The sequence below is a fragment of the Pseudoliparis swirei genome, chromosome 4 (genome assembly GCF_029220125.1).
Source record: "Pseudoliparis swirei isolate HS2019 ecotype Mariana Trench chromosome 4, NWPU_hadal_v1, whole genome shotgun sequence".
Lineage (NCBI taxonomy): Eukaryota > Metazoa > Chordata > Actinopteri > Perciformes > Liparidae > Pseudoliparis > Pseudoliparis swirei.
The window spans coordinates 7,914,374-7,936,564 of record NC_079391.1 but is presented as its reverse complement, the minus strand read 5'-3'; the positions used below and the strand labels follow the sequence as shown (position 1 = coordinate 7,936,564).

Genomic DNA, 22,191 nt, shown 5'->3' with positions numbered 1-22,191 from the left:
AAGAAAATATTGTAATCTTCAACAACAGACGCTCAACATGAATACTCCAAATTGGAAGTGGATATGAATTTACCAACTGAATGGTGCTCTCTATATACATTTACTGTAGTACAACCCAGCGGATTCCTTACCTACTTATACAAAAAACACACATCTTCAATATGTTGGTCGTCTTCTGTCTCTTCACAAAGAAAAAGTAGAATAGTGATGCATGAAGTTAAGCACCTATCCTGTCTTTAATAATGCATTTCATGCAGATGGTTCTTACACTTATACTTGAGATGACTGTCAGGTTCTTGTGACGGGGTGAGGCTCAGGTGCAGAGAGACAGGCTGGACGCAATATGAATAACAAAAAATCACTCTTTAATGAGGCAAAACAGTTTACAAAAAAAACAAGGTCCAAAAGGGGCAGGCAGAGAATCCAGGTTCGGGGCAGGCAGGGTCAACAGGCGGAACCAGGAAAGGACGACGGGAAAAGGACACAGAACTAGAGACGACAATCCGACAGCAGACAAGGGAAAGACTGACACAATATATAGGGGGGGAAACAGGTGTACGACATCAGACAGTAACGAGACAAGAGTGGCTGAGGGCAGGTGCAGGGAATTAAACAATCAAGACAGAGAAGACACAGAGGAGACATAGGAGACACGGAACAGGGTGTTACAATGACGGCCAGTCACCTGTCATTTTGGAGGAGTTAAATATGATGTCTCCCATCCACTGCCGCGATATACACATGCGGCTGACACTGGTTAAGCCAACGACGCTGAATTGAAAGGGTGGAAATGCTCTGAAGCGAGATGTGACCTCTTTTGGTCGTTGGGGTTTCATTGAATAGACATTTTATGTTTATCTAATTCTCGGAAATAACAGGGAAATGCATAAATATCTGTCAATTACTGTAACAGACTCATTTCCTTTACTGTAAACGCAGACCAATCGTGCTTGTGCATACTAATCCCTGAAGGCCCATCCTGAGCCTGTTAAAAGAAAACTGCCACAACACACACACACACACACACACATGGGTATGCTCAGTGTGTTGCTGGCTGCCAAGTGGAGCTGGGAAAGCCGCAGAGGCAGCACTTTGGATAAGTACTATTCGTTGGTATGTGTGCGTGTTTCCTCCTTCCAGTATTGTACTGTTTGTTAAAGAGATTGGGCATTTGGGGCCTTCTCACTCGTCAGCTGACACACACAGTGTGCGTCTTTGGTAAATCTGCGTAAACATCCAGCACACATCGAGTGACGGGATTTACGCTGCTGCTATATGAGGATGAGGTGACTCTCTTGTATCCATATAATGATATACAAATGGGTGTGTCTGCAATTATGTTCTAAGTGCCTTGCTCAAGGGCTTTTCGCTAACCAGTGTCTCCCAGTAGGGATTCAAACGGGCGGGATGATGTGAGAGAGAGAGATGGTGATAGAGAGACTACCCCGATGGTGTCTTGTTCAGTAGAGCTGTCTAGCATTGGTAGTAAAGATGTCAGAGGCTGATATACTCTGGCATTCATACATTTATTGATCTCATCATTAAATCTTCATCACTGAGTGTGTAACCGTGTGTGGATACACATTGTCGGAGCGTGTGTGTGAGTGTGTGTGTGCACGTACTCGTTACTCTTGTTTTACTGCATTACTCTTCCCCCACTTACTAAAAGCTGATCACAACAATGATGTCATACTTAACAGGTAGCAAAAAGGCCCGTAACAACACTTTGATGATTATGTGTGCACGTTGGTGTCCTCTTCGAGGCGGGCGGGTGTTGGGTGCGTGTCACCGATCCCTAATGTCTCACCTCGTTCACACAACGGAGGGAGGAGGAGGCCATCGTTTTGAAGTGTTACAAAGTACGGGTGTTCGATGGCACGATTTGAAAAGTGGTCTCTTTTGAGCCAGAGGTCATATATTTACTTTAGCTCATTACTATAAGATGTAATTGTGAGACCTATGGTCCGAGGATGTCTTCACAACACCATTAATTTATAGCGGGGGCCCTGACGAAGAATTTACAGTCAAATCTAATTGGTCAAGTCGTCCCTATCGTCGAATAATGTTTTTTTAAATGTTTTTGCTCATTGCTCCCCTCTGTTTAAGTTTCATGTGTCTATAGAAAAACAATAAAACAATCCAATTGCAGATGCATGTGACTATTTGTGTACTCTAGAAGCAGCGCTGTCCAACATGCACAGTGTGTTGTCTTGCTTGCTTTTCCTGGTGGTAATTACAACATTTCCTCCTCATTCCATTTGACTTCCACTGTAGCAAAACTCAGACGGAAGGAAACAACAAGGACGGTCAGATACAGAGAGATGGAGCGCTGTAAACAACAAGCAGCTGTTATATGCACCGTAAACACCCGTTGCGACGCACTTTCCCTCTGCTAATTTTAGATGAATGTATGAATTAGAATATCTAGTGCTCTGATCAATAATTATACATTTGATGATGAAACGGTAGCCGTATGCTGTTGTTATATCGTCTTTTCTTGGCTATCACTAAGACGCTGCTCCAACTTATCGCACACACGAAGCAGATTTATTGAAAGCACACAAGTTATTTTCGAATGTGTTTTGGTAGTATTAATAATAGGCTGATATCTATACTAAAATATCTATACCTATTATGATTTTTTGAAGAAACGAAGCAATTCTATAAAAAAATCGAGACATTCAGCACCCCCACAGAGCACAAATGGGATGATCCGTTGTTTCCTGCCACAGTTGAATCAGGCTTCTTAGATTGACTCATCAAATAGTCGACGCATCGGGGTCACCCCAAGTATATCTATTTAAATTCTCGCTTGTTATGTGTGTGTGTGTGTGTGTGTGTGTGTGTGAGTAGGGCTCAGTGGTGGCTGTGACTGTACAGGGTGATGGAGGGCGCCGCTACAATGATGGACAGTGGCACAGCATCATAGCAACAAGGCGAGGGGCCGTGGGAACAATCGTTGTCAACAATCAATACAGAGGTAACTCTTCTCATATTCATACCGACCACTGTGTGTATCTGTTTCAGTGTGTAGGAATATGAGTGTGAATGCGTTTGAAGAGGACGTGCACCTATATGCTTGTATATGAATAGCTTGTATACATGTACGTGTGTTTATATGTATGCAAATCCCCCCAGCTCTGCAAAGAGGTATTAGTCAGGTTAATCCCAGGCACTCTGTATCTGATGAGAAAAATACTGCTTCACACACATTACATATTCAAGGGACAAACTCAGAACAACAAGAATAAAGAAAGTAACATTTCGTCAAGAAAGCCCAACTACAAAAATACCATAGTAAGAACTACTCAAGTGCCACTGAAGTGCCAATCTGTTTTTATTCGAGGTATCGTCGGAAAAGAGACACTCACTGAAACAAACTTTTGTTCCTCAGTTCTTTTCAAATATGTTTTAGGATAAAAATGTTTCTCTTTCGGGGTAAATGTGGACAGAAACTGCATGAGCGTAGCCCTTCACTCACTTCGTCTTTCTCCCTGCTCTCTCTCCCTCTTGTTTGCCTTTACCCGTTATCTATTATATCGTCCTCTATTTTATACTAATCCCTTTTTATTCTCTAAATGCACTCATTTCACCACAACCACCATCACTAGGAAGTGCGTCAGCTTCCAGCGGCAGCACCATCATCGGGGAGAACACGGGGATGTTCGTTGGAGGGCTGCCGGAGGACTTGACTTTGCTGAGGGAGGATTCAGGTGAGTCCATTGTCAGCCACTCTTTCATTATTATTTAGTGATTTGGTTGATCATTTCTAACATTTAAATAGGTACCGATAGATTATATACATGATGGGTCTCAGTTCCTGGCTTGGCTTTCGAATTTCTTTTAATGTACGTTATTAATTCTCCAAGGACGATATGGTGTTTTGCCTATTTATCTCCACTCACTCTCAGGTAGGTTAGTGCTACTGCGCTGGATTACACAGGCATTTTCTCTCCTCCTCGAGTATAATTTGGAAAAAAGGATATAAACCTTTTAAAGTCTCCCGGGCGAGGTCCAGTCTCACTACAAATAGACCGTACCAGCGAGCTGCCCGTCTTCATTGAACGTGTCATCATTCTCATATTCAGCCACTGATGCTTGGTAGCTCCTGGCCATTTGTATGATAAGCACTGGATGTCAACTTCAACTCCAAATTGTAACTTTGGCAGCACGGAGTTATTTTCAATTGACAGTTGTGGTATTAATTCTTGTCTGTCTCACCAGGTGATGCTCGGCTAGTGCAACAGCGTTTCTCTGGTTGCCTCAGAGACTTGAGTTTTAAGGTGACTGACAGCCCGTCAGAGGAATGGAAATCTCTCGACTGGGCAAAAGCCACGAAGAAGGTGGCGGCGTATGAAAGCTGGGAGGGATGCCCTGTTCAGACTGTGGAAGGAGCCCATTTCCTGGGTCATGGTAGGATGCTTTGTTAATTATATAAATGCTTATTACCTTCGCATTCTGCGGAAGGTTATGTTTTGATCGCTGTGTATTTATTTATTTATTTGGATGTGTGTTTGTGTGTTATTCGCATAACTCAAAAAGTATTAACCCTCCTGTTCCCTTTACATTTACTAACATATTTTACCCTCGGGGTCAATTTGACCCCAGCAATTAAAACCTCCAGAAAATTATTAGAATTAATATTGTTTCCCAAGTTCAAGTGTGAGGTACTTTATGTTTGTTTGTTGACTACCTAAATAGCCCTTTAAATATATATAAAAAGTTGATATTTCTTATATGTTTGACACAGTGAAAAACAGCCTGGGGTCAAATTGACCCCAAAGAACACCGACATTAAACATTGAATGGGGTCAAATTGACCCTAAAGGTAACAGGAGGGTTAAACCCAATCGCATTAAATTTGGTGGGATGATTGGTTATTATCCGGGGACCATTTGATTAGATTTTGGGATCGGTCGGGTCAAAGGTCAAGGTCAAGGTCATGAAAAGGTACCAAAGAAGTGACTGCGGCGAAGGTATGCGCTCTACCGAGTGCCCGTTCTAGTGTTTATATTTTTTTCGTGTTGATAAATGTGATGATAAGTTATTTGGTCTCTTGTGTGAAAGATCAGGTTCATCAGTGTTCATCTTTTCCATCATTACTTTGCCAAAGGGCTCAACCCTTTATTTGGCTGCCACTTTTAAATATATGAAAAAAACATCTTATACATAACCACGTCACACATTTTAAATGTGACTCACACTTTGTGAGAAGATAAAGGCCCACAGACAATCTCCAATATAGCAACATGAGTTGTTTTTCGTTATTTGGCCTAATAATGAAACGGCATGTTCTTCTTTCAGGTTTCTTGGAGATGGTCAGCGATGTATTCAGTGGAGGACAGGACTTTGACATTCATATGGATTTCAGAACAGACCAGCTCAATGCACTTTTACTCTTTACATACAACACTCAAACTGGGGACTATATGCTGGTAAGGAGCACGGATACATTGAGTTTAAATACAGAAAATGAAACTTAAAAAATGCAAGATGTTAGCTCGTTGTTTGTTGTTTATCTGTTATTTGTAGGTGGAGCTGGAAGCCGGCCTCCTGTCCTTTATTCTTGCCGCCGACGGTCACGTGACTGAACTCAGCATGTGGGTGGGGCTTAGCTACTGCGACGGAGACTGGAAGCCGCTTTCGTTGGCGAAACGCGGCTCGCTCATTTCGGCAGCAGTGGATGACTGGGCGGAGGAGGCCAGGGGAGCAGGAGAGGCAGTGAGGCTGAGAGTTGATTCGCCCTTATACCTGGGGGGCGTGCCCACGGAGCTCGTGCATCCTGCCCTGGACAGCCGAAGTCACAAACACGGTGAGAAAGTAGCATCTGTACTTTAACTCTATCTCAATGGCCAAAATAAGTGTTTAATCGTATTGATATTGATGCAGTTTACACAGGTTATGCAGATTAACTTATCAAACATGGGATTTGCTTGTTTTTTTTTTTTTTTTATGGGTTAATAAACAAGTGAGAGTATATAGGTACATGCAGGTTTTGTTTGCCTTGACTGTAATCTGGCCAGAGCTGCATTACATGTGCCAAGCAGGAGTCAAAGTGGTTATACTGGTATTTGCATGGGAAATTCAACCTGTAAATGATTTTGGATGGATGATATAGTGCCTATTCAACCAATGTAAAGTGTGAAATGGAGACATATTCCCCAAAGTTTTCAGAAAGACGTACTCTTCTCACACTCTCCTTCCCTTTCTCCTGTTTTGTTCTTCTTATTTTCCTCTCCTTTCTCTTCTCCTTTCCTCCTCCACAGGGCTAGGAGGTTGCGTAAAGGCTCTTACCATACGGAGTGATGAAACAAACCCTCCCGCCAGTCAAAGTGTTAATCTCTCCGTTGCCTCCCGCCGCGCTGTTAGAGTCTACTTAGACGGCTGTCCCACCAGTGAAATGCGCTACAACTGCAGAGGAAACGATTCGGTGTTGGTGTATAGTGGGAGGAAGACCCGAGCCACAGATCACAGCCTGCAGCCTTTCACTGGTAACGATGCACAGTGTATATTTAGTACTAAACTAACCACTCACAGCACTCGCCTCAAACGAAAGTGCGGAACTCTGACACACTGTCAATGCAATTTAGTTTCTACATTTCTACATTTCAGTAATAGATCTTCCTTTGACATTGAAGAAACAATAACAAGAACAGGGCATTGATACTCCAGTCTCTGTTGCAACAGTCAATTAAATGAAGGCATTTAATCACAGGAGCACCAACGTCAATCTGCAAACAGCATTCCAGCTTATTACTAAAGGACAGTCAATATTCAGAATTATAATTGTCTAAAAGTTTTTACCCTTGCTGTATGTTATTCATATTGTGAAGCTCCTTGATGAAAATGAGTGATTTGTCATGTTGGGACTAGTATTTGGAAAGGTAAAATACTGACTGTATTATTATCTCTTTAATATGTCAGGTAATTATCAATCAAATGAATATTACTTGTTATAATCCATGATTTCTTGTTGGTTGTCCGGTATTTTTTTTCTTCAAAATGCTCCACTGTATGAATATTCTTGTGCATATTGATAGCATTGTTTATTAGCGAGGTAAATGTGACAATTAATCATGATATTTTAGAACATTTGATGTCTTTTTTTGTGCATATAGCTTTTCTTTTAATGAAAGGAATCTGTTTCTCCCCCGTCCCAAACCCTTCCTCCCATGTACAAACACACGCATGTACACCTCTAGAGTACTTGTACAGGTTTGTGGCCTTGGCTGCAGGAGGTTGGGCAGGTGGACCCTGGCAGAGAGTACGCAGCCGCAGCAAAGGTAAAACATCTCTCTTCATTCAACACGTTCATGTACTATCAGAACAATGATATAATACAGATGTGATGACATCACCACAGTAATACACACTATCACGTAGGTATTACATCATGCACCCGACTCATACGAGCATTACTGCAGTACACAAGCACAGCACACACTATCTGCAACTGTGTGTGCGTGTGTGTGCGTGTGTGTGTGTGTGTTGTATGGTCCGTCGATGTGCTGTGTAATTTGCAAATTCACGAACAAATGTCTGATTTTAATTTGAAGTGCATCTGACACATCGTACTTAACTTGATGTCTCTTGGTATGTTCAACCAGGACTAAATAATAGGGATGTAATACTTATATGATTTTGTTGATTCACTAATAAGTTAATTTAACAGATATGTAATACTGAGTTTCTCTAAAAATAATCATGCAAAAGCACTACTTTTAAATGTTTTGTTTACAAGAGATGTGCTCATAAGCTTCTCGGAAATAAGTCACAACTATTAAAGTCAATTTATTTAGTCTAGCCTAGAATAAAACATTTCCCTCGAGGGCTTTTCAAGCTCTACACGTACACAACCTCCGTTGACTACGGCCAACATGCAGGCTTAGTAAGTAGTGCCTCCTGTTTGCATTGCTCTCTCGTGTTTCCTTTTGTTCCTCAGAGGTTTTGGATGTGAGGCCATGACTGTGTTGTACAATATGTGAGACTCATCCGAAGCCAGTTATATTGCATGTGCCCGACGGTATGCGAGATTGATAAAGCCTCTATAAAGGGCATCCCAGTAAAAGGCTGTTAACCCAGAATGGCCTGTGTGGTCCCTGGTGTAATATAAAGCTGCTCGTTAGTAGCGAACGATACACTGGTAAGTCTCAGTATAGCATGCTGTGGAGAGAGGGACGAAGGAAGTGCTAAAAACATTAAGAACTGAAGGAAGATGAGGAGGATGGAGGACAGGTCTGAAAGGGAAAGGAGGGAGGAGAGGGGAAGTCTAGGGAGGGGGGGGGGGGGGGTGAACAGCAGCGTGGAAAAAACAAGAAGACGTAAGAATCGTTGAAGTAAAGTAGGAAGGTAAAAAAGTTAGGAAAGGGAAAAAGGGAGATGAAACGGGGACGTATGCAAAGGAAGATGTAAAGATGGATAGAAAGAGAACATGAAAGTGGTTGTTAGGCTGTGAGATGGACAGAGTGGGAGGGAGGGAGGGAGGGATGGAGGGAGGGAGGGAGGGAGGGAGGGAGGGAGGGAGGGGGGAGCTGGACCATCCTGAACTACTGAGAGTGTCAGAGAGAGAGAAAGAAGGGGAGTGCTACCGAGAAGGAGGGAGGCTGATTGCTGTGAAATATAGCCCAGAATGAATGGCTGCCGGTATTAAATCAGTGCTGAAAAAGTTACTACTCTCATAAATACTATTTATGCTAATGGTGAGGTATGATTTACTGGGCCTATTAAAACACTGAGAGATGGGGGGATGCTTTTACTTTAACCTTATGTGCTCTCGACCTGTTGTTTTGCTTTTGCTCTTTAATTCTTTCCATTTCTTTGCTTGCGCTTATTTATTCCGCTGCTTACATTTCTGTGTCTCTTTTCTCGTCTCGATCCACATTGTTTGTGCTCTCGACAGTCTCCCGGCTCACTGTGCTCCTCCCCGTCTCTCTCTCTGTAGTGCCGGGTTCTGTCCCGCCTCCCACCACCGTGCAGAGCGTGACCGGCTTCAGTGCCGAGGTGAGCTGGGCGCCGCCCACTGGGGACGTCAGAGGGCTGATCGATCGATACGAGTTGAAGGCCTACAACAGAGATCAGCCAGAGGCGCCACCTGTCCACGCCCGGTATTTGGCGAATGGAAATCTCACAGGTAAAACACAGACACACCTTTTGATAGTATACATGATCTTGACAAGCAGTAGATATATTAAATATACATTTTGTTGAGATTCTGAACCAGTTGTCAAATGACGTGTACGGTCCCAGCAAACCGAATACAAGGAGAGGTAACTATTTTCTGAAAAACAGGAGTGACTGGATTTTGCTCAGTAAGAGCCAGAAAACACGTGAACCGTGGATCATTTATGCTGAATTTAACTTAACTTGCAGTCGTTGTCCTGGTAACTTCTTGAAGCTGGTTTCTTGCCACCTAGTATTGAGACTCGCCTGTTGGCGCTTACTGAAAGCACATTCACACTGCCGTTTCCACTCACTTTCCTTCTTGTCTTTCCGACAAACACACACACACACACACTCACACACTGTCCCAGGCAACCCTGTTAATGTCTCCTTGGCAAGTCCCCAGCTTTAGGAGACTGTCTCCATTTGGAACAAGACACTCAGGACTACCCCAATGATGTCATACCCTGGCATTGCTCCTCTCTCTCTCTCTCTCTCCCTCTCTCTTCTCTGTTGCTCACTTTGCGATCTTTCCCCGCTTCATCTTTTATGATGATGATGATGTCTGCGTCCCCTGCTGCTATTCGTCCCTTCTCTCATCCACTCTGCTATGTCTCCAGGCAAATATGAAGATGAGCTCTCTGTCTCCGTCTTTCTTCGTCGTCGGCTCTCTCGGTGCTCCCCATTCCCTCCCTCCCCCTCTCTCTCTTGGCCAGACATTAAGTCCACCGTGATAAGGCTTCTTGTTAATTTATGATGGCCTCGACACCTGACTGCAGAATTACACCAACGGCGGAAAAACACAGAAAGCAAATGAGGGTGTAATGGCAGCGGAGTGGGGCCCTGGCCCCTAATTGAATTAAAAGACATGGAGGTAGCCGAGAGAGAAAGAAAGAAAGACAAGTACAGGTTGACTGGAGACAGAGGTTGAGGAGGTTTAAAGAGAAGAGGGGCGGGGTCTAAAAGAGTGACTCAAGAAATAGAGAAAGGAGTGGCGAGGGCAGACGGCGAGGACAAAAAGCATCAGACGGAGACGACCAACGCCTTACAATTAGAAACTCTCCTCGCGTGCCAAGACCACAGAGTTTGCTTAGCAACAGCGGCACAGGGAAACAAGTACAGCATTCAAATGACATCGCTGAAGAAGATTGATACGTACTTTAGTAACAACAGTTTCCAACACACACTAAAAGGAGACGCTTAACGGTGTGAGTTGGAACAAAGGGGTGTTAAAGGAGATGTTTACATTTTAAAAACAGCACTCGCTCATATGAACGTGGCAGAAATGCACTCTGAAGCTTAATATGAGGGAAAGTCGAGCGGCGTTAAAGAGTCTTTTTTTATGTTTTGAATGTCCCTCTACCCGTTTGCTCTGCCTCACTCTCTGTCGGACATGGCCACGCTCTCCTCTTCTCCAGGTGTGCTGCCGGGTCTCACGCCATCCACTCGGTACATCATCACCGTGAGCGCCTGTAGTCCTGTTGGCTGCACCGAGAGTCTTCTTAACGACAGTGGTGATGATAATGATTTAAGATCGAGCCTCACTACCCTGGAGGAAGGTAAGGCTGTAAAGCACAAATGTACACATAGAAACACACACACACAAATATATATATACACACTCGTATACCCATGGAAATAACTTTCACATTCCTAACCAGTTGCATTCATACACTACCGTTCAAAAGTTTGGGGTCATCCAGACAATTTCGTGTCTTCCATGAAAACTCACTTTTATTTATCAAATGAATTGAAAATTGAATAGAAAATATAGTCAAGACATTGACAAGGTTAGAAATAATGATTAATATTTGAAGTATTAATTTTGTTCTTCAAACTTCAAGCTCAAAGGAAGGCCAGTTATAGCTTATATCACCAGCATAACTGTTTTCAGCTGTGCTAACATAATTGCACAAGGGTTTTCTAATCAGACATTAGTCTTCTAAGGCGATTAGCAAACACAATGTACCATTAGAACACTGGAGTGATAGTTGATGGAAATGGGCCTCTATACACCTATGGAGATATTTCATTAGAAACCAGACGTTTCCACCTAGAATAGTCATTTACCACATTAACAATGTATAGTGTGTATTTTTGATTAATGTTATCTTTATTGAAAAAACAGTGCTTTTCTTTGAAAAATAAAGACATTTCTAAGTGACCCCAAACTTTTGAACGGTAGTGTATATGAATATTTCTGTGTCTGGGCACACACACACACTTAGCTCTCATCCTCGACCCTGAGGGATTTTTAGCTCTTAAGAAGAGAGGAAGAAAGTGAAGAATGGAGGGACAAGTCATAATGAAATAAAAAAGGAGAAAGGTGGGAGAAGATGTAAAATGTCTGGATTGGACGAGACACAAAATAATGAATACAGAGAATGAAGCACACTGCGACTGAGTGAAAGGCACATTGCACAGAGTAACATTGTTCTTATCTGGGAGGTCATGGTGGGAAGATGAGACGTAAAAGGAACGAAGAAGTGGAAGAGGAAATGAGAGATTCTTCTTCATATGTTATTCGCTATTAATCTGTGTTGGACTAACTGGCCTTGTTGGGGAGATAATGTGACGGCAGGGGTCACTGCAGAGATGGCAAAAATCAATCTGAGGTAAAAGGAGGAAAAAAAACAGATTACTGTATCGATTCTCACTGAACGCAGAGTTAAGACACTGAACCACGTTAGGAAGACCGGGGGAAGAACTTCTTTATAACTCCGTTTCGACAAAGACTATTTTTCAAACTCACGGAAACCTCATGTAGACACATTTGTGCTCTGTTTTTATTTATTTTTTATGGTTTATTTAATAAGGGACAGTGCACATTGATAAAAACATTGCAGTAAATGTGCCAGAGTTAGCCAAGAGGCTATTTTTCATCTGTAGTCCCAATGTTGCTGATGTTAAGAACAAACCTAAAAACATAAGATTGCAAATACAATCTACAGATAAAGCAAATAAAATAGGGGAGAACAATGTTAAAATGGACAGAATAAAAACATAATGTCAGAGATACAACGTAAAAGCATACAGACTAAATGTGATATATAACTGCAAACAGGTGAACGACAAGAGAAGACACGCAGGTGGAGTAAACGGCCGACCAGCAAGTCAAGACATACAGAGACCGGACAACAGACAGATAGACAACAACTGACAGACAGACAAAATGAAAGTCCAACCTGGACAGATGGAGGAGGTAGTTACAGTCTAGTGCTGACAGAGCTGGGTAGTAATGTACCATTGTGAACACGCCGAGAACATCGTGTCGACCTTCTTCACTCGATCGAGGAGCACGCGGTCATAACGCTTCCTCTCTGGTCTCTGCTCTGTTTTGAGCATTAGTCCAAATATGTGTTAACCTCTAACATCGTGTACAATTAAATTATATTAAGACTTTCATAAGATATAGATATTTTTTTAATCTGTAGCATCAGATATTATAGAATGTTAACTTGTTTAAACTGCCAATAAGAATAGTTTATTTCATTATTTAGAAGTACATATGGCTTTAATATAGTAATATTTTATTTTTGCCTTTTTAAAACTTGTTTTCACTGTCAGGAAATATAAACCATATTGAAATAAAATTTTAAAAGCCTGTAGTTGAAGAAAGAATAGAGGACGGGGAAGTTCTCCAGCCCAAACTAATGTGTCAAATATACTAAATTAACATAAACCCATCATGAGAGATGAGTGAGAGCACCAGAAAGAGAGAGAGAGAGAGAGACACACCTTTAACTGGTGTTTCATATGGCTCGCACTGGGCAACACGCGACATTAATAACTTTTAACAATTTAATGTTCAATATTAAGTATGATGTTTCAATTAAAACAAGGTGTTGGAAATATAGATGACATAATGTATCACTTGCATCATGTACTTATACCAACCAATATATATATATATGTACGTGTGTGTGTATATATATATATATATATATACGGTAACATACTCCTTAAAAACAAATAATTAGGTTTTCCTCCAATTCCAGCTCCAGATGTTGTCTCTCCTCCAGCTGCAGTCTCCTCCCCCTCCGCCCTCTATATTACCTGGGACCCCCCCGCAAGGTAACACACAGCCTCACCCGGCGTTCTCACATCCACGTGACATACGTTGTTGGTCGGTGTCGGGTTGCTTCACCTCATAAAGCCTTCACTCATGGACAACATGTTGATGTATATTCATACTTTAAGGGAATATGAAAGACAGTATTGAAGTCACTATATGTATTATAGTCACACAAAAAAGTCAAACATAATGGCATAGCATAATAACAGATGCATCTCCTTTTATTTACCATACATATTTGTATCACCTGAAATAAAGATTGCCATAATTGAAGACAACAGAGAGTTTAACATAACAAATATCTAACATAATAATACTACCCTGATTTCTGTTCCAATGATAGGCCCAACGGAGGCATTTCAGCATACTGCCTCTATCACAACAACCACATGGTCTACAGGGGGAAGGAGCGACAACACAACATCACTGGTAAAAAGGAGTGGGGGAGAGAAAGTGTGTCTGTGTGTGTGTGTGTTGTAGTGTTGGTGTGGCTGTAGAGGGATGGGACCTCGGTGTAAAGAGAAAGGGAAGAGTGAAGAAAGGCAAAATGGAGTGGGGGGGGATTAGCATTTGAAAAAGGAAAGAGCATCTCAGTCCTCACCGAGGGAATGGCACTTTGAAAAAGAGCGCTAAACACACACACACACACACAGACACATGAAATTGAAGCAGCAGAGACAAAGAACAAGACACATTAGCACACATGCGTACTGTACACGGCGTGTTTTTTAAAGAAGGCATGAAACACACGTCACAGAGCTGCACCAGGAAACAAATTCAGTAGTTTCACACATAAAAGACTCCCAACAGAACACATGCTGACAACAAGTATGCAGGCTCACCAACACAGCACAGTCATTCTATATGGCATTTCATATGAGCAGAATAGATTAAAACTCGTTTTGATTGTACACACACACACACACACACACACATGGTTAGCAAAACATCCCGCTGCCCACCGGTGGTGTGTGTGTGTCCTCGTTAGTTAATGAATGCATGAGAGCACATATCATGCATGCCGGGTTAATAATGCAGAGTGTCTGATGTTCGCAGTGATTGGAAGGATTATGGACGTTGTAATTATACAGCATGTGCAAGAATAGATCGCGTTCCAGAGAAGTGAGATTGCCACAGTGAGACGGATGGAGGACGCTTTTAAGGCAAAGACGGACACTGAGAGAGGAACACACGATTCGGAAACGGAGCTAAGAGGAAAGAGAGAGAGAGACACTGAGGAATGATTCGGGGGGAAATAAGACAGTTCAGGGATTTGGAGTTAAATGAGGGTTATTGAGCAACTCTACGATCTACATCAAGAGTTTTCAGCCATACATTGAACTGATTGCCATCATTGTGTGTGTACTTATTGTCATGCCTCTCTGTGTCCTGCTGTCTTGGTGTGTGTGTGTGTGTGTGTTTCAGGTCTTGGTGTCTACTCCACCCATGTCTTGGTATTGGGTGCATGTACATCAGTGGGCTGCACCAACAGTTCACAGGTGACTATGCTGACCTCTCAGCTTCCTCCAGGACCCCTACACGTACCGACTCTCACCCTGCTGGACTCACGGACCATTCTGGTGGAGTAAGTGAGCACACACACACACACACACACACACATGTTCATGGGTTGTCCATATGTTATTACACAAACTCGCTACGAGACAAAGTGAGTGTTCACTGTTTCAGCATTAATGAAAAGGACACGGGAAGAATACAAGTGGTTTAGTGATTTTTGTGTGTGTTGCTTTTCATTCTATACTTCACATGTTCTGTCCTGTGTGAGATGCAAAGAGTGAGACGGAGCCAGTGACCTTCTGCAGTTGTGTTTACCGTGCAGAATATTCTTCTGCACTTGACCTTCCACCTCTAGAGGGGAGGGGACAAAGGAAGATGGATCTCTGCACTTTTTCCATTAGGCTCATGTGCAAATGTTCCTGGTTTTTGTGTGTGTGAGTACGTAAGAGTCGATCTGCGTGAAAGCCATTAGTGTCCCGACTGTCACTTACAGTGCGACTCACCGCAGGAGGGCACACACACACACTCTACACACATCCACACAGAGGCATATCCACACACACTTAAACAAAATGTGAGTGTAAGGATGGAGAGGGAGTCATATGAAGGCTCAAAGTGTCTTATGGTAAGTGTGTGTGGTTACGATGCAATGCTCGTGGTAATGATCGATTATCTTGGATAAGCGCACATTTACACACAATGCACACAAGTATTTATGCCGGAATGTATGTAGAAGCAGTTTAGCCTCATTGGTGAATATGATTCAGAGATGATATTTTGAAAGGATAAAGAATTGATGATACCTGATATCCGATCCACTGATTTCCTCTTGTTCACCTGGTATCACGTTTGATCCTAAATGTTTTCGACCCTGTGTGAAAGTAATGGGAGGAAATGGCAACTGTAGTAAAATATGCCTCCTAAGGCAAAAATATACAACAATCTGAAAGACGCATCAATATGTGGGGAGCAATGTTTAAAAAAAGAATATTATTGAAGTAACTGAACTAGTTTAAAATGTATATCAGTTTACCAAATGTTAATTTTTCTCTTAACCAGCATTATATTAATTATAATATTAATGATATGAATAGTACGTGCACGCTAGTTACAATCATCTCCTGTTATTTGGGATAAATCGTCACTGTTATTCCCACAAAGTGAACAAACCATATCCATTTGTGAAACATGTCGTCTTTAGACGGTTGACAGCAAGACAAAAAAAGATGATGTCATATCATCCGTGAGAGCATGCTGGCATTTGAATCATAGTCTCCAAGAAGCCTTTAACCCTTGTGTTGCCTTAGGGTCATTTTGACCCGAATCAATATTACACCCTCCCCCCGCCTATGGGTCATTTTGACCCGATTCAATGTTTCACCCTCCTGTTACCTTTATATTTACTAACATATTTTACCCTTTGGGTTCAATTTGACGCCAGCAATAAAAACCTCCAGAAAATTATTAGAATTAATATTGTTTTCCAAGTTTAAGTGTGAGGCACTTTATGTTTGTTTGTTGACTACCGAAAGAACACCGACATTAAACATTGAATGGGGTCAAATTAATCCTAAGGCGGGGGGAGGGTGTAATATTGATTCGGGTCAAAATGACCCTAAGGCAACACAAGGGTTAAATGTGTTTCAGCTCTATATTCACCAGGTGTGGGAAGGCTACGTATTGCCTTGTTAGCACATTGGTAATAGGAAGAGGTTGAGAGTTCATGGCTGGTCAATACCTCTCTGTTGTGTCTGTGAGAAAAGCTGAGAGGGAGAGAGAGGGAGAGAGAGGGAGAGAGAGGGAGAGAGAGGGAGAGAGAGGGAGAGAGAGGGAGATAGAGGGAGAGAGAGACTTAAAGATATGTGAAGAAAGAGATATTTTGTGAGTTTGAATGGAAATAAAGGAGGTAAATAGTGTGTGTGTGTGTGTGTGTGTGTGTGTGTGTGTGTGTGTGTGTGTGTGTGTGTGTGTGTGTGTGTGTGTGTGTGTGTGTGTGTGTGTGTGTGTGTGTGTGTGTGTGTGTGTGTGTGTGTGTGTGTGTGTGTGTGTGTGTGTGTGTGTGTGTGTGTGTGACTGTGAGGAAGACTGCAGAATGCGCACAGGATGATATCAGCAGATCTATCCCTGACTTATCTAACTCTACCTGACACAAATGCAGAAACACAACTGAACAAATTCTCACACTGAGAGAGATGCGCACAAATATATCGAAAACCTGTTGGGACACTTGAGAACAGAGGTCCGTTTCACCAACAAAAAACAATCTTATTTGTTTAATTCCAACTTGTTTTCCTCGTCTTTGTTTTTCAACCCTCCGTACTTTAATGTGTTGTCAGTAATTATGTAATAGTGCCAATGTAAAACAAAAAGATGGGAGGGAGGTTGTCACGTCATAGATTGTGAAGCAGAATTTGAACCCATTGCATTTCAAGCACCTGGTTTTCAATTCAAGGTGCTGATAAATAATTTGTCTGTTTCACACTAATTTCATAACCTTTTTAAAAACACTGTTTTTTTTAAACCCTCACCAATATGAATTATATTACAGATGATTACAACTCCCCTCTGATTTAGTTTTTCAAAAGTGGACATACATCACGCTGTCAATCGACAGCAGTATAAATCTTATAATAAATGTGATAGATTAGCCACGGTGGCTAATTGTGTCCTAACACACACTCATCAGTCATTCAAAAACTGGCTTTTAATGGGAGGAACCAAGAAGGGAATCCATCACTTTGGAAAATGACCTCCCTGTGCGACTATTCCAGGGGGGGTTTGGTTTACTCTCAGGAATTTGTAAGAATTGCAGAACTATTTATAAAAATAAATGTTTTAAGTCTTCTTTTTTTCCTTTTCGGAAATGTTTAATTGTTTTGTTCTTCAGATGCTTTGGATCTATATATAATGTGAAAACACAAGCAGTATTTCAGTCCAGCGGTGGTAGTCGACACGTTTCTATTCATAAATACTGTCTTTTGCTCTAAATATAGAAAAGGAGACACCTCTCTCGGAAGAGGAAGCTGCGTGGGCTTGGTCTGTGTTTAAAAAAACCATACCCTCTGAATTGTGTTTCCATCTATTTCCGCGTGTGTGTGTGTGTGTGTGTGTGTGTGTGTGTGCGGCACAAACTCTCACACACATACACAAACAGAGCAAATCTGGCCTCACAACCTTTTTTTAATCTAACCTTAACCATCAATATATATACACAATCTTAAAAGTCATTTAATATTTACCAAAGTTCAACATTCCAAACCAATTAAATCCAAAGAGTACTGGCCACATCTTAATATACAATATATTTTAACACCTGTCTGTGTTCATAAAGAAGACATGACAGTTCTTTTTTAATTAGATACTAAAATTGAAATAAATGGGAAAATGTCTTATTATTTTTCTTACGGTAATATGAGCCACAATTAAACGTTATCTTTACAATCCAACGTTTTTTCCTGCACATTGAAGAAATGTGGCTCTATAATTGGTTTCTAACAGATTTCCAACAGTAGAAAGTAGAAATGCACAACCAGGCACCATAATGAAAAAAAGATACATTTGTAGTTTTGATCCCTTAAGATTAATTTAGTCACTAAAACGATGAAATAACTCCGGCCTCATCTTTAGTCTGTAATTTGACACGACACTACGGTAACACAATACACGTACTGAAAGTCCTCTAATCTGACTTAAACATATATAAGTAAATACAGTATATGTTGTTGTTTCTGTCTCTTTCTCTGCAGGTGGTCGCGTCCATCCCAGGTAAACGGCGTCTTAGAGTTCTATTCCGTCTTCCTGTCGCATGGCGACGGTGGCGCAGCGGCTGCACTCGTCCATAACAGCTCAGAACTTTTTGAAGAGCACACGCTCCGCGACCTCACCCCCGGAACACTTTACACCGTCACACTCGCCGTGAGTCCCTCGCTCGTTACTTTTTTTGGGGGGATTTGCATCGCTTACATTCATGAACTCATTAACGCGCGGCTGTGTTTCCCCATCAGGCCTGCACCGGAGGCGGCTGCACCGTAAGCCCCCCCAGCCGGGCTCAGACTGAGGAGAGCACCCCGGAGAATGTCCCTGCGCCGCGGGTCACGCCCCTGTCCCCAAATGCACTCAACGTCAGCTGGACACCGCCCGGCACTCCCAACGGTAAGGGGAGAGGCACTTAATCTGACATGCATTTAAATAAACATAAAGAATTATCAACAATGTTTGGAATGACACATTTTAACTAAACGCACGCAAGCACATGTACGTTTTTTGAACCTATTTAAGCAATTGTTTACTCTGATACAGGAAAGTGATCTGGGAGATAAAACGTGTAGAAGGGGAGAAACATTGACAAGACTTTTGATGAGGATGACATTAGTTGAATACAGTCTGTCAGTCTCCACTCCAACCCAAGCGATCACATACAGTATAAAGACCATTATCACTGCGCAGGTATCCCGTACATGTGAGGATGAAATAGGTGAAAGGTTTCAAACCCTTTGAGCCAGAGGAATCAGATGAGTGTGCAAGAGATGGAGATAAAACAGAAGGACGAAAGGGGAGGACATAGAGGACTCGTATAGCACAGGGGAAGAGACAAAGAACACAGACAATTTGAGACTAACGGAGAGCGGGAGTGAGAAGGCAGAGCCTCGCCGAGCTTCACCGAGCTCCTTAAGTGGATGAAAAGTGCTCCCTTTTGACTGAACGGAGAACTGCAGGCAGGGAGGACTCCGACTCCCAGTGACCGCCTCGCCCCTCTCATTGTTCTCTATTCTTCTTCCCTTCAGCTAATTCACTTGCAGCCAATTAAAAGCCATGCACGCATGTGGACACGGTGTATTTGATGTTTATATTGTAGGTGAATTTAAAATCTCGCTGCTGGCTTGGAAATGTCTAGAAAATGAAGTTGTTTGAGAGTAAAGAGACTCAAAGTTGTCGTGCACAATACAGTTGGGGAATTAGAGTTTAACTGAATATATTTGTGTTTTTTTATTGAGAAAGCACTAGGAGTGATGCATCATTAAAAAAATATTCTTCTTTCTGAAAAAAAATATTACATCAATAATTTAAAAACCTAAAAATATTGAAAATAATCTTGAACAATAAAAAAGGAACCGCTTGCTTTGGGCCACGTCAAAAAAAAAACAGCTTTTTTTTGTCGTATAAAATTGTTCATCTTTCCTGTAAACTTTAATCAAGCAATTTAATAGAAATGTACAAACTGGACAAATAAAGTTTATGTAACAGCTAAGCACTGAGTATGTATTTTTAAAACTGCTTCAAAAGACAATACAACTTGGAGCACCCTTCCATCTGAGCGTTGTTGCTTCTCTCGCCCCTCAAACAAATTATGAAATGTATACTCGTTATATAAATATCATTACATAGCACTTGCATCAAGCATCCAGAAGTCCTTTTGTCTTAATAAAATACTTAAAGATACAAAGTTCAATACATCTTTAAATAACTAAAAAACTACATGTGAAAATATATATATATATTATTTTTTTTACCAAAAAATAAACATGAATTGTAAGGACTATATTCACAAATGCTCATCTTATAAACCCTGAATGAATTAAGGGTTGAAAACCATCTGAGGATTTCCCACCCCATTTCACAGACTGTAACATACAACGCACCACCACATATTATCAAATGTTACTGCCATGCTCGTTAAAGTATGTGTAATTCCATAATGTGTGTGTGTGTGTGATGTGAATCGTGTGTGTTTTACGCTTAATGCCACATGAGTGCATTTCGCACCATAAACCATGTGATGTGTGTGCATATTAGCCCGGATAAATTACTTAAAGCTTCTCTCATCTGATGACAGAAATTCATAACAAGGAGACACTTAATCATGATTACCCGATCATCTCACGCTTAAAAAGCTTTAATTTTTGCTTAAAGAAAGGCTCAGTGCCTCCTTTTTTCAAATGTACTCTTTTTTTGTTGTCATAAATGGACGGCAACAATGATGATGATGATGTTGATGGGTTCCAGAGGAGTGAGATTCTGTCTCTCTCTCTCTCTCTCTCTCTCTCTCCCTCCCCAATTCCGCAGGGATTTGTGGGGGATAATCCTCTCGGGGATTAGGTCGGGGCAACACGCAGACAAAGAGGGGAAATAAGCCTGTTATGCATTCGCTGCTTCATTTCCCAACCTGTCTTTATTACAACCTATACTGATGCGGGCTTATTCACACACGCAAGCGACGTTCGCACACACACACACACACACACACACACACTCGCACGCATGTGATTGGCCACATTAAGAGCTTCCCAGATGTAGTTGGTGTCCGTGGGGTTTTTGTGTCTTCATTTCCCTGATAGGTGTGTGTATCTGTATTGAGCAATAATAAAACCCACACATGATTAAAGCAGAATAGACTCTTAGTTCTTAGCGCTGATCTTTTGAGCCCCCTGTATGCATTTTTATTAAGGGAAAGCACATTTGGCACCGTACTGTTTCATTTCTTCTTTTTTTTTTTATTAGGTGGATGTAATGTAATTATTGTGCCTGTGTATGTATGTGTGTATGGACACGTGTGCGTACCCATCTTCGTGAGTATATATATCTTTGTGTGTCTGTGGGGGAGTGTCTATATGCGTCTGTAAGTGAGTGCTCACCTAGGTGTGTGTGTGTGTGTGTGTGTGTGTGTGTGTGTGTGTGTGTGTGTGTGTGTGTGTGTGTGTGTGTGTGTGTGTGTGTGTGTGTGTGTGTGTGTGTGTGTGTGTGTGTGTGTGTGTGTGTGTGTGTGTGTGTGTGTGTGTGTGTGTGTGTGTGTGTGTGTGCTTTTGAGCTCACTTCCTCATAGTCTGGACACAGTCCTGCAATGTATGAGTGACCAATGGCAGAAGAGCGTCAACAATCTTTAAAATGTGCTGCCAGACACCATCAGACCAAGACATCAAAGGAATGTCACAATCATGTTAAAATTAAAAGATTTTTAAAACGTGAATGAACGACAAAAGTTTCTTTGCCATGATACAAATGTTTTGATTTTTAAAGTCTTTTGTGTTTTACTGTGGCTTGAAAAACAGTTTAATCGCACCATTTTTATATATGTTTGTTCTGTATCGTATGACGGTCATAATCCGATGTGCTCTCCTTGCAGGCGTCATAACCAGCTATGGTCTCTGGCTGGATGGAGCGCTCCTTTTAAACTCCAGTTCCTCCCTGAGGTTCTTTGTGGTGGAGGGTCTTTCTGCGTGGAGCCAGCACGTGGTCAGGCTGCAGGCCTGCACCGCACGAGGCTGTGGCAAGGGGCCGATGGTCAGTTCCCTTCTTCCTCCCAAAGCCACTAATCACTTATGGATTAATGAGATAATCTGTGATGTATTGAAAAAGAGTCAATGCTGTCGTCAGTGTTTCTGCATTTGGATGAATCGTATCGGTAGATAAAACAAACCAGATATTCTTATGATGTAGATTAT

At 41.8% G+C, this 22,191-nt stretch overlaps 1 protein-coding gene across 6 annotated transcripts in view; it reads left to right on the top strand.

Annotated features, from left to right (window-relative positions):
- ush2a (Usher syndrome 2A (autosomal recessive, mild)) overlaps positions 1–22,191 on the top strand; it is a 222,984-nt gene that overhangs the window by 97,217 nt on the left and 103,576 nt on the right. For all 6 annotated transcript variants that reach the window (XR_008831481.1, XM_056413166.1, XM_056413164.1 and 3 more), the window contains exons 31-45: positions 2,854–2,980; positions 3,612–3,713; positions 4,225–4,413; positions 5,305–5,435; positions 5,533–5,812; positions 6,267–6,491; positions 7,203–7,283; positions 8,942–9,130; positions 10,578–10,718; positions 13,158–13,233; positions 13,578–13,663; positions 14,660–14,819; positions 18,499–18,667; positions 18,757–18,904; positions 21,873–22,030. Coding sequence is in view for 5 of the 6 variants with exons in the window: in XM_056413166.1 (XP_056269141.1) it covers positions 2,854–2,980; positions 3,612–3,713; positions 4,225–4,413; positions 5,305–5,435; positions 5,533–5,812; positions 6,267–6,491; positions 7,203–7,283; positions 8,942–9,130; positions 10,578–10,718; positions 13,158–13,233; positions 13,578–13,663; positions 14,660–14,819; positions 18,499–18,667; positions 18,757–18,904; positions 21,873–22,030 (2,262 nt within the window). In the remaining variant the exon portion in view is untranslated. The remainder of the gene's footprint in view (positions 1–2,853; positions 2,981–3,611; positions 3,714–4,224; positions 4,414–5,304; positions 5,436–5,532; positions 5,813–6,266; positions 6,492–7,202; positions 7,284–8,941; positions 9,131–10,577; positions 10,719–13,157; positions 13,234–13,577; positions 13,664–14,659; positions 14,820–18,498; positions 18,668–18,756; positions 18,905–21,872; positions 22,031–22,191) is intronic.